Genomic DNA, 13,006 nt, shown 5'->3' on the forward strand with positions numbered 1-13,006 from the left:
CTTGACAAAGGCTAGCCCTTCTACATAGGCTTCAGTTTGCAATGAAAAAGGCTGATGCTACACATGATACTATTGTTAATTGGATCCAGTGTAGGACCTGAAGCTGTATTCCTGTATTACTCACTATTGTGACGTTCCAAAACCGTTGCGATTGATGGCTACAGAAATCCCAAGAACAACAGCAGGTAGCACGTAACCGATCGTGTACAGATGTAGACTCCTGATAACTGTTTTTCGAGAGACTTTCACCTTCCGCAGATCTCTCATCATGAGAATAAGGTGCAGTCCTTCCAAAAACATCCAGGCAAATGCCGCCAGGAAGAGGTAATGCAAGCTCCCTGCTATTATAGCGCACAGCATCTGAAAAAAGGAAGATGATTCCAAGAGTCAATTGATTCTTGTTCATAGGATCCCTACAATGTGCAAATCCACACCAATCCTCCAAAGAACACCCTACCCTGTTCCTGTAACGCTGCATTTCCCATGGCCAATCCACCTGACCTGCACATCTCTGGACTGTGAGAGGAAACCCACGCAGACAGAGGGAGAACATGCAAACTCCACACAGACAGTCACTCAAGGGTGGAATTGAACCTGGGCTCTGCTACTGTGAGGTAGCAGTTCTAACCACTGAGCCACTGTGCTAGTTTCCTTGAATAATTCCATCTTTCTCATGTCTAAGTGATTGATAACAGCTGAGAAAGGACTGTAGACTTACTGATGATAATTTTAACTGTAGGCAAAGGTATACGAGTTGACATTGGAGCTGATGGCTTTGATCCATCAGGACAGGGTATGCAACAGTCCGGGTATATCTTCCTTAGTTCTGATATCTCAGTGTTGCCCCATTGTGCTGTGCAGCCAGTCATGTGTGTCACTGTTGAAATCGCGGATGTACAGAACCCAATTTGTACACAGCAAGCTCCGAAACAGTGATAAGCTACATGACCAGAGAGCTGGCTCTTGGTAATCTTGACAGAGATAAATATTAGCTGGGAGACCCCCACTCTCCTGGTTTTATTTGCATTGGGACCAATTAGGTGTCCAGCAGGCAAGGGGAAATGGAGCCATATGTAAGTGCCTCATTGGAATAACAACCCCTCTGATCACGGAGTCACCAAATTGTCACAGCACAGAAGGAGGCTATTCGGCCCCTCGTGCCTGCACCGACTCTCCATGCTCAGCAATTTACTCAGGGCCATTCTCTCGACCATCTCCCTGTAACCCTGCACACTGTTCCTTTCCATACCATGGCCTAATTCACCACTCCCACTCAGCCTGCCCCCACCATGCTGGCTGGCAGTGCGCTGGGTAGTCACCATGTGGGGAAGCTTCCACATGTCATTTTGCCTCCTTTACCAATTACTGTCAATCTGAAAAAGTCATTAACACACGGACACAGTTCTGAGACCCTTACATTTCCCTTGAAAATAAGAAAAAGGTGTCGGTCCGAGATGCAATGCGACTAGTCAAACTACTTGACGTTAAGCAAACACAATTTATTTAAAGACTATTGTTAAAAAACAACCAAAGAAGGAGGAATTTAGAATAACTAAACAGCGTATTAGATACTGAACATTATAGAGCAGTATAAGCCCTTCGGCCCTCGATGTTGTGCTAACCTGTGAAACAAATCTGAAGGCCATCTCATCTACACTATTCCGTTGTGATCCATATGTTTATCTAATGACCATTTAAATGACATTAAAGTTGGCGAGTTTATACTGTTGCTGGCAGGGCGTTCCATACCCTTACTACTCTGAGTAAAGAACCTACCTCTTATATCTGTCCTATATTTATCACCCCTCAATTTAAAGCTATGTCCCCTTGTGCTAACCATCACCATCTGAGGAAAAAGGCTGTCATTGTTCACCCTATCTAACCCTCTGATCATCTTGTACCTATTACTAATTAACTGTTCCAATACAGTAACTCCCTAAAAACACAACCTTTGACATAAATGAAAATTCAGACACATATCCTCACATGCAGTTCTCCATACCAGAAGGAACAACAATGAAAATTCAGAGAGAACAGCAGCCAGGAGACATTCATTGAAGCTTCCAACTCTGTTGAGACCCAAATTGCTTCTGATGTTACCCAGAAATCATAGTCTGTGAGAGCTGGCCACACCCAAACAGGCTGTTCAACAAAAACCCAAGGCCTTCCAAGCCATTTGCTCAAGTGGTCTTCAGTAGGCAGCTCCTCACCTCTTGTTCACTCTCTCATAAAAGAAACCAGGACAGATTAACCTCTTAAAGCTACAGCATCATCACAGAGGCCCTGTTTGCCTTGCTTGGATAGATGCAAAACAACCCATGGCAACTATTTTGGAACTCCCCCAGTGACTTAACCAAAATTAATCCCTCAATTAACATCACAAAAAATCTGGCTGTTAAACACACTGCTGACTGTTAGAGGTAGTTGTATGCATATTGGGTGTGGCATACCCACAATAAAAGGGTGTTCTCTTATTAGGGAGAAATGACTGGTGGTTGTTCAATCTGCAAGTCATTGTGCCTTAGGCAAGGGGAGAGGTGGAGAAGCAGGACCCTTCATTGTTAACCTCAGTTTGCTGTGGAAATTGAACCCATGCTGCTGCATCGCTAACCAGCCAGTCAACTGAGCTAACCCAACATCACATACTGAGTTTCAATAGCTGTAAAGTATATTGGCTGTTCAGTGAATGTGGAAAGCACTACATAAATGCAAGTCTTTGGTTTGTTTTAAGTTTAATTCCCTAATGATAAGACATTCCCTTGAGATTGCAAATTAAGTCTTTGTGAAAGTACACCTCACCAAATGGAAAGGTCCTCTGACTTAAAATCCTTGCAGTTATGAGGAATTCAGATGGAAGTTACTACATTTAAGCTGCTGTGTGGGGTTTGCACGACACCTCAGGTAAGTTGTGTTATTGACAGCTTTGTCCATTCTCATTACAGTTGGAGAGTTGTTTTTGTTGGTTAGTGGCCACCCTGATTAATGCGGTTAGATTCTGTTGTGGTTCAAGTGCAGCTTGCTTGCATCTTGTTTCCAGATGCAGTGCAGGGACCTGACATGTGTTTCTGTTTGCAATTTTTCAAGGCTTTGTCTCCCACCATTGCTGATACCTGACACAAAAATTCCAACATTAATGTGCATAGTGAGAGTTGAGTTGAGAGTGATTTTTATGTTTCATTCTTTTCATTCAATGTGTACCATCTGGTTATTTTAAGGTCATAAGACATAGGAGCCATGAAGTAGGCCATTCAGCCCATTGAATCTACTCTGCAATCCATGGTTGATAACCTGAACTCTGCCTTTCTGTCTTTTTCTTCATCACCCCTTATTAATATCTCTGCATGAAATACATTTGATGACCCAGCCTTCTGCAGTGAGGAGTTAAAGAATTCCACAGATTCACTGCATTCTGAGGAAATAAATCTCTTCAAATGGGCCTCATTTTAAATACACTGTGTGTGGTTCTCCCCACCCCCAAACCAGAGTTAATAGTCAGACAGTGTTGGGTATCATAGAATCCCTACAGTGTGTAAACAGGCCATTTGGCCCAATAAGTCCACACTTACTCTCTGAACAGCATCCCACCCAGATCCATTTCCCTACCCTATTACTCTACATTTCCTCTGACTAATGCACTAACTGTGACATCCCTGAATGCTACGGACAATTTAGCACAGACAATCCACCTAACCCTGCACATCTTTGGACTGTAGGAGGAAACCAGAGCACACAAAGGAAACCCATGCAGACACACGGAGAATGTGCAAACTCCACACAGACAGTCACCCGAGGCTGGAATCAAACCTGGTGCTGTGAGGCTGCAGTGCTAACCACTGAGGTACCAGGATAGGAGTGAGGTTACTTTGACTGAGCCCACCGCAAAGATTCATCAGAAGGCCATTAGGCCAAGGTTTAGATGTGATGTCTGGCAGAACCTGGAGACAATAAGGACTGCAGATGCCGGAAGTCAGAGTCAATAGATGTGGCACTGGAAAAGCACAACAGGTCAGAAAGCATCTGAGGAGCAGGAAATGGCAAGAGGAACAGACAGGAGATTCTATGGTGGTGAACAAGACTTCCGGATGGTATTTTGTCTCGGATCGAGTTGATAGGATTCTTAAAGGGGAGGTTGAACAGCCAGAAGTCATGGTACACATCGGAACCAATGACATAGATAAGCAAAGGGATGAGGACCTGAAAAGTGAATATAGGGAGTTAGGTTAGAAGCTAGAAGGCAGGATGAACAGAGTAGTAATCTCAGGATTGCTACTGGTGCCATGGCCTCATGGGACTAGGAACAGAGAACGAGGGCAGATGGACACACGGCTGCAGAGTTGGTGTAGAATGGAGGGCTTCAGATATGTGGATCACTGGGATACCTTCTGGGCAAGGTGGGACCTGTACAAGGAAGACAGGCTGCACCTGAACTGGAGGGGCACTATATCCTGGGTGGTTTACTAAGCTCTTCGAGAAGGTTTAAACTAGTTTGGCAGGGAACTGGAGCTACGGATTAGAGGATGGGGTAGCTAGAGAACATCCAGATATAGCATGCAGAGAGTCTGTGAGGAGGGACAGATAGTTGATAGGGCAAAGGTGCAGCCAGTGTGATGGGTTGAAGTGTGCCTATTTTAACACAACAACTGTCAGGATGAAGGGTGACGAACTTAGAGAATGGATCAGTACTTGGAGCTACGATGTTGTGGCTATTATGAAAACTTGGATATCATGGGGGCAGGAATGGTTGTTGGATGTTCCAGGGTTTAGATGCTCAAAAGGAATGGCGGGGGGGGGGGGAGAGGGGGCAATAAAAGAGGTGGAGGAGTGACATTGATAATCAGGAATAGGATCATAGTTGCAGATAGGGAGGTCAGAAACAGGAAAGGAGCAGTCAATGTATTGGGAGTCTTCTACAGCCCCATCAATTGCAACAGAAACACAGAGGAGCAGCAGATTGGGAGGCAGATTTGGAAAGGTGCAGAAGTAACAGGGTTATTGTCATGGGTGACTTTAACTTCCCTAATATTGATTGGAAACTCCTTAGTTCAAATAGTTTGGATGGAGTAGTTTTGGTCAGGTGTGTCCAGGAAGGATTCCTGACTCAATGTATCGATCGACTAGAGGGGAGGCTGTATTGGATTTGGTGTTGGCAACGAACCAGGTCAGGTATCTGATCTCTCACATTTCAGTGATAGTGATCACAATTGTCTGACTATACTAATGGAGAGGAATCATAGCAGAAAGTATAAGAAGGTTATTTAATTGGGGGAGGAGAATTACAACGATATTAAGCAGGAACTGGGGCACTTTAATTGGAACAGATGTTTTCAGCGAAATGCATGATAGAAATGTGGAGGTTCTTTAGGGAGAACTTGCTGATAGTGTTGGAAAGATTTGTCGCACTGAGGCAAGGAAGGGATTGTAGGTTGAAAGAACCGTGGGTGACAAGGGAGGTGGAACATCTAGTCGAGAGGAAGAAGGAAGCTTACTTAAGATTGAGGAGGCAAAGATCAGACAGTGCTGTAGAGGATTGCAAGGTAGCCAGGGAGGAACTGAAGAATGGACTTAGAAAAGCAAGAAGGGTGCATGAGAAAGCTTTAGCTGGTAGGATTAAGGAAAACCCTACATTTATATGAGGAACAAGAGGATTGCCAGAATGTGGGTAGGGCCAATCAGAGATATGGAGGGAACTTGTGCCTGGAGTTGGAGATCCTTAATGAATAATCTGCTTCAGTTTTCACCAGTGAGAGGGACCTTGTCGTTTGTGAAGACAACGTGAAACAGGCTGATACGCTCACACAAGTTGATGTTAAGAAGAAAGATGTGCTGAAAATTTTGGAAAACTTGAGGATAGTGAAGTCCCCTGGGCCAGATGAGATATACCTAAGGTTACTACAGGAAGCAAAGGAAGAAATTGCTGCGTGTTTGGCAATGAGTTTTGTGTCCTCACTGTCCACTAGAGGAGTGCCAGATGATTGGAGGGTGGCAAATGTTACTCCCTTGTTCAAGAAAGGGAATAGGGATAATCCTGGGAACTACAGACCAATCAGTCTTATGTCTCATGTGGGCAATGTACTGGAGAAGATTCTGAGAGACAGGATTTATGATTACTTGGAAAACCAGAGTTTGATTAGAGATCGTCAGCATGACTTTGAGAGAGGTAGGTCATGCCTCACTATCCTTATTGAATTCTTTGAGAATGTGACAAAACACATTGATGAAGGTAGCGCAGCGAATTTGGTGTACAGAATTTCGATTATCCGAATATCAATAATCCAAATATCGGATTATCTGAAGGAGATCTTGAAGTCCCAATGGAAACATTACGTCAAAGACGTGTTTCCAACACAGATCCTGTCTTTTGTTTACAGTGATTAAAAGTGAACTCGACTTCCTGAAATTCTGCCGAGAACAGTCCTGGACTGATGGGAGCCCAGGCACTGTCTCCAAATGACTGACATCCCACCCTCACTCTCCCCCCTCACTTTCCCTGAAGTTTCACACAGGCATGTACTCTAAGCCCCTTCCCCAGATAATCTCTCCAACATTGCCCTATACAGGACAAAGGTGGAATCTGTCAAAAGGTTGCACTAAAAGGTTTTTTTTGTGTGTGTGTGTAAAATTTGGAGACTCATGCACCACCCCCCCACCACCAAAAGGCAGCAGCAGCAGTCTTGTTGTTGATGTGCAATTCGCTGCCCCTGAGAGGGGGCACAAGTGGATGGGGAGGGGGGGCGGTGTTGGATGTGGTTGGGGGGCAGGTGGAGGAGCAGAGTTGGACAGGTTTGGGGGAGGCCAGCGGTGACTGTGAGGGTGGGGATGCACAGGAGGCGGTGTTGGACGGGGTTGGCGCGGGCAGGGTGGGTAGTGTTGGACTGTGTTGAGGGTGGGGGCAGTGTTGGGAGGGGTTGGGCGGGGGAGGCATTGCTGGTGGGGGGGCGGACGGGGTGGCGGCGTTGCGGGGCGGACAGGGGATGATGCTGGACGGGATTGGGGGGGGGCAGGGGCTCCCGCACGGTATGCTGCTGCTGCTGCTTTGTCGCCTGAACGGGAGCAGACATTACAGAAAACTCCAATCCCCAGAGAAAAAAGCATTGAACCAATTAACGGAATTATCAATTATTGGAACGAAATAGTGCCCACGCATCTCGTTTGGATAATTGAGGTTCCTCTGTATTTGGTGTTTGATAAGGTTCCCCTTGGTAGGCTTATTCAGAAAGTAAGGAGGAATGGGATACAGGGAAAACTAGCTGCCTGGATACAGAATTGGCTGGCCCATAGAAGACAGAATGGTAGTAGATGGAAAGTACAGAGAACTTCCATTTTCCGGCATTCGATTATCCGTATATCAGATTATCTGGCAAAATCGCATGGTCCCAATGCTTGGCCAAACAGTGTTATCCGGCATTCGATTATGCAGAATTCAATTAACCGAACAAAAGACTCCTCACCCACATTCTTTGGATAATCGAGGTTTCTCTGTCTTCCACCTGGAGCTCGGTGACAAGTGGTGTTCCACAGGGATCTATTCTGGGACTACTACTCTTCGTGATTTTTATAAATTATTTGGACGTGGAAGTGGATGGGTGAGTTAGCAAATTTGCTGATGACACGTAGCATTGTGGAGTAGTAGATAGTGTGAAGGGCTGTTGTAGGTTGCAACAGGACATCGACAGGATGCAGAGCTGGGTTGAGAAGTGGCAGATGGAACTGAACCTGAAAAAATGTGAAGTGATTCACTTTGGAAGGTCAAATTTGAATGCAGATTACAGGGTTTAATGGCAGGATTCTTGGTAGTGTGGAGGGACAGAGGGGGTCTTGGGGTCCATGTCCATAGATCTCTCAAAGTTGCCACACAAGTTGATAGAGTTGTTAAGAAGGTGCATGGTGTGTTGGCTTTCATTATTTGAGGAATTGAGTTTAAGAGCCACAATATTATGCTGCAGCTCTAAAGCCTTGGTTAGACCACACTTGGAATATTGTGTTCAGTTCTGGTCGCCTCATTACAGGAAGGATGTAGAAGCTTTAAAGAGGGTGCAGAGGAGATTTACCAGGATTCTGCCTGGACTGGAGGGAATGTCTTATGAAGTAAGATTGAGGGAGCTAAGACTTTTCTCATTGGAGCAAAGAAGGATGACAGATGATTGATAGAGGTGTACAAGATAATGAGCGGCATAGGTAGAGTGGATAGTCAGAGACTTTTTCCCAGAGCGGAAATGTCTATCATGAGGGGGCATAATTTTAAGGTGATTGGAGGAAAGTTTGGGGGAGATGTCAGAGATAGGTTCTTTACTCAGAGAGTGGCGGGTGCATGGAATGCACTGCCGGCAGTGATAGTAGACATTTAAGTGACTCCCTTCACTCCACTCTAATGCTATGCCCTCGGGTTCTAATCTCTCCTAGCAATAGAAACATTTTCCCAACATCTACTCTGTCCAGGCCATTCAGTTGTTTTCAATTAGATCCCCCCTCATTCTTCTAAACTTCTTTGAGTATAGAGCTGAAAATGTGTTGCTGGAAAAGCGCAGCAGGTCAGGCAGGATCCAAGGAACAGGAGAATCGATGTTTCGGGCATAAGCCCTTCTTCAGGAATGAGGAAAGTGTGTCCAGCAGGCTAGGATAAAAGGTAGAGAGGAGGGACTTGGGGGAGGGGCGTTGGAAATGCGATAGGTGGAAGAAGGTCAAGGTGAGGGTGATAGGCTGGAGTGGGGTGGGGGCGGAGAGGTCAGGAAGAAGATTGCAGTTTAGGAAGGCGGTGCTGAGTTCGAGAGATTTGACTGAGACAAGGTGGGGGGAGGGGAAATGAGGAAACTGGAGAAATCTGAGTTCATCCCTTGTGGTTGGAGGGTTCCTAGGTGGAAGATGAGGCGCAGCAGAGAGTGGGAATAAAAGGGTCTTTCTCAGGATGGCAGACAGGTGTTCTATTGTCAACAATGGCTCAGAAGAGGAGTGACCTCTCTTAGGAATTCCTCACCTTGTGACCTGTTCTGGAAATCCCCGTCACGAACAGTAACTGTGCCAGGAAGAGACTTATGGACAGGTTCAGATGAATGACCCGTGTCTCGCTCTGAATCGAACGGCCCAAAGCAAACGTGACAATGGAAACTGCGAGACAGACGAGCGACAGGCTGACTCCAACAAGTGTGATCAGGTGAAGGACAAATTCATCCTGCACGAATTCTTCCTGCAAAAACAATAAGCACTGACTCGCCCTAGCTGGACATACACAGCATACAGCCAACTAGACATTAGACACTTTTTCTCTGATGTAGCAGGTTGGTCATAGACAAGGCAGATTCAGATAGATTTTTGATTGATGAAGCAGTTATGGAGTCATAGAGATCATAGAAGCATAGAACCCCTTCGGCCCAACAAGTCCATACTGACTCTCTGAAGCATAAGCCACCCAGACCATTTCCCCTCACTGTTGCACATTTACTCCTGACTAATGCACCTAACCTACACATCCCTGAAAAATACTGGCAATTTCGCATGGCCAATTCACCTAACCTGCACATTTTTGGATTGTGGGAGGAAACTGGAGCATCCAGAGGAAATCCACACGCACACGGGGAGAATGTGCAAACTCCGTTCAGTCACCTAATGCTGGAATTGAACCCAGGTCCCTAGCGCTGTGAGGCAGCAGTGCTAAACACCAAGTCACTGTGCTGCCCCTTGAGCCATGTAGTACAGCATGGAAACAGATCCTGTGGTCAATTCCAAACAGATATTATAATTAATGTAGTCCCAGTTGCCAGCACTTGGCCCATCTCCCTCTAAACCGTTCCTATTCTCTACCCATCCAGATGCCTTTTAATTGGACCAGCCTCCACCACTTCCTCTGGCAGCTCATTCTATACACGTACCACCCTCTATGCAAAAGAGTTGCCCCTCAGGTCCCTTTTAAATACCGGGAAGCCAGCAGTTGAGGCCACAGTCAAAGCAGCCGTGACCTTACTGAATGGTGGAATGGGGTTGAGGGGCTGAGTGGCTGACAGCATTCTGATCTTGGTGCTTCAGGTGATGCCACCAGGAGGCAGCATGCAGATCAAGAAGTCAAGGGGGCCAAGTGTAGATTTGTTGGAGACTCCAGTGGCAATGGTGGCAGGAACGGGAGGTGAACCCATTGCTGGAGATGTTCTGGATTTCATTGGAGGGATGCGAGTGAGACTAATCCAGATCTCTGAGCTGAGCATTGGAGGTGACACATTGGAAAAGCATGGTATAGCCAACAGGATCAAAGACGTATGAAAGGTTTAAGGTCATAAAAAGTCTTTGTTTAGGATCTTTTTAGTTTGAAATCAGGCAAACACTTTTCATGCAAATTGCTGAGGGCATAGGTTTAGGGAGAGAGGGGAAAGATTTAAAAGAGACCTAAAGGGCAACATTTGCACGCAGAGGGTGGTGTGTGTATGGAATGAGCTGCCAGAGGAAGTGGTGGAGACTGGTACAATTACAACATTTAAAAGACATTTAGGATGGGTATATGAATAGGAAGGGTTTAGAGGGATATGGGCCGGGTGCTGGCAAATAAGACTAGATTAATTTGGGATATCTGGTTAGTATGGACAAGTTGGACTGAAGGGTCTGTTTCGGTGCAGTACATCTCGCTGACTCCATGACTCTATGGTGTAATGGTGATCGTTAACTAGATACCAGACTAATACTCTAGGAACGAAAACAGGAATTGTCGGAAAAGCTCAGCTGGTGGGGCAGCATCTGTGGAGAGAAATCAGAGTTAACGTTTCGGGTCTAGCGACCCTTCTTCAGACCTGGTTCTGAGGAAGAGTCACTGGACCTGAAACGTTAACTCTGATTTCTCTCCACAGATACTGCCAGATCTCCTGAGCTTTTCCAGCAATTCCTGTTTTTGTTTCTGATTTCCAGCATCCGTAGCTCATTTGGTTTTTATTTAATATTCTGGGAATGTGGTTTTGAATCTCATCATCGCAGATGGTGAAATGTGAATTCAGTAAAATACCTGGAGTTAAAAGCTTGCCTAGTGGTGACCATGACGATGCAGCCGATTGTCGAAAATACCTATTTGATTCACCAGTGTCCTTTTCGGAAAGAAATCTGCCACCCTTACCTGGTGTGGCCTACATGTGACTCCAGAGCAATGTATTCGTAATTGCCTCTGAGATGGCCTAGCAAGTGACTCAGATCAAGCATAATTAGGGACAGGCAATAAATGTTGGTCCAGTCAGCAAGACTCACATGAACAAATAAACACAGAACAATAGGGAGATTAGAGATATAACAGTGAGTTGCAGTCGCAGAGAACTTAGAATGGTCTGATTTGGGTCTCTGGAATGTGAGGTGTGCTGTTTTGAAAGGAGGCAATACTTGAGAAGAAGGAATCACTTACAATACCAGAAAGCATGATGGGATAGGAGAGATGCTGACCACAGATTACTTTTTTACCACATCTTCAAACCAGCAAATCCCAGGCCCGTTGTTTTCAAGCCGACCCCAGAATCAGTAAGTGAAGCAGAAAGTAGACCGAAGTTGCCTGAGAACTTGCAAACTACCTGAAGCTCACATTTGTACAACTCAACTTTAGAGTATATTTCTGATTTTGGTAAGGTTTTGCTCCCACCCTCATTTTCTGAATTGGATTAACTGAAGCAGTCTTTGAGATGATGACATGATATTGCTTTTTAAAGAGTTTATTTAGATGGAGACATCACTTGGTAGAACTGAAGGAAAGGAACGTGGATACTCAACAAAACAACTTATATTAAATGTGGCAATTTTAATGCAATAAAATAACCAAAGGTATATCATGATGACAACGATAAATAGAAGGTAGTTTTGAGGGAGATGACCAAAGCTTGGTCAAAGAGATAGGTTTTCAGGAATATTTTATATGAAGATAGCAAGGTGAAATATATGGTGAAATAGCATAGATGGTAAAATCCACCGTGTGGTGTATTTAAGACTGAGATAGACAGTTCTGAATTGTTAAGGGGTTCAAGGATTACAAGCAGAAGGCAGGAGAATGGGGTTGAGATAAATATCAGCTAAGATCAAATGGGGGAGCAGATTTCATGGGTCAACTTTGATGGATATGTTCATCAGAACCATATGAGATACCTTGACTAGGCTGGCACCAATCATTCTTGTGGCTATGAACCCATTTCACTAATAGCATAGGGAGGGAAGGGTGACCACATGAAGTCTTCAGCAGAATGGATGCTGAATCCTGATAAACAGGATAGGATTATTGCATAGTACTTGATAGCTATTTGCATTACATGATAGCCTTGCAAAAGACTATCAGGCTCAACTTAATAGTAAGTTCATATTATTATTTGTTACATGGACTTATCAACACAGGAACACAGCTAGTTTACAAGAATGATCCCAGGGATGAAGGACTTGTTATATGAGGTCTCTGGGTCTGTACTTGGTGGAGTTTAGAAGGATGAATGGGAATCTCATTGAAACTTACAGAATACTGAGAGATCTGGAGAGGGTGAATGTGGGGAGTGAAGATGTTTTCAATAATAGGAGAGACTAGAGTCCGAGGGCACAGAATGAAGGGATGACACTTTAGTACCGAGATGAGGAATTTCTTCAGCCAGAGGGTGGAACTCATTGCCACAGAGTGTTATGGAGGCCAAATCATTGAGTCTATTTAAGACAGAGGTTCTTGATTGGTAAGGGGGATCAAGGATTATAAGAAGGTAGGAGAATGGAGTTGAGAAACATATCAGCCATGATTGAATGGTGGAGCAGACTCAATGGGCTGAATGGCTTAATTCTGCTCCTATGTCTTATGTTCCAATGGTTAGATCCTCCTGAAACATTATCTTGTGGTGCCATGTAATCCTTTCAGACACAATTGGTCTTTTATGACAGAGAAACTTTTAGGGATGGAATTCCGGTGCTCCTGACCCAAACAGCTAAGGGTATAGCTGCCACTAATGGGAAATGCACAGGAGGCCAGAATTAGAGGAATGCAGAGATCTCAGGGTGTGGCTGAAGGGAGAGATGGTGAGGAGGG

General features: G+C 45.0%; 1 protein-coding gene across 4 annotated transcripts in view; it reads right to left on the minus strand.

Moving 5' to 3' along the window:
* Nucleotides 1-13,006, minus strand: part of LOC122552444 (adhesion G protein-coupled receptor E3-like) — a 90,392-nt gene that overhangs the window by 30,375 nt on the left and 47,011 nt on the right. For 3 of the 4 annotated variants that reach the window (XM_087983154.1, XM_087983155.1, XM_087983153.1), the window contains 2 exons: nucleotides 8,972-9,181; nucleotides 125-360 (listed from right to left, as the gene is read on the minus strand). In XM_087983154.1, the coding sequence (XP_087839280.1) occupies nucleotides 125-360; nucleotides 8,972-9,181 (446 nt within the window). The remainder of the gene's footprint in view (nucleotides 1-124; nucleotides 361-8,971; nucleotides 9,182-13,006) is intronic. The other variant, XM_087983156.1, reaches the window with a different exon arrangement.

This window comes from Chiloscyllium plagiosum, unplaced genomic scaffold (assembly GCF_037043375.1).
Source record: "Chiloscyllium plagiosum isolate Xiang-an unplaced genomic scaffold, Cpla_swu_hap1 HiC_scaffold_45, whole genome shotgun sequence".
In the NCBI taxonomy this organism is placed as follows: Eukaryota; Metazoa; Chordata; class Chondrichthyes; order Orectolobiformes; family Hemiscylliidae; genus Chiloscyllium; species Chiloscyllium plagiosum.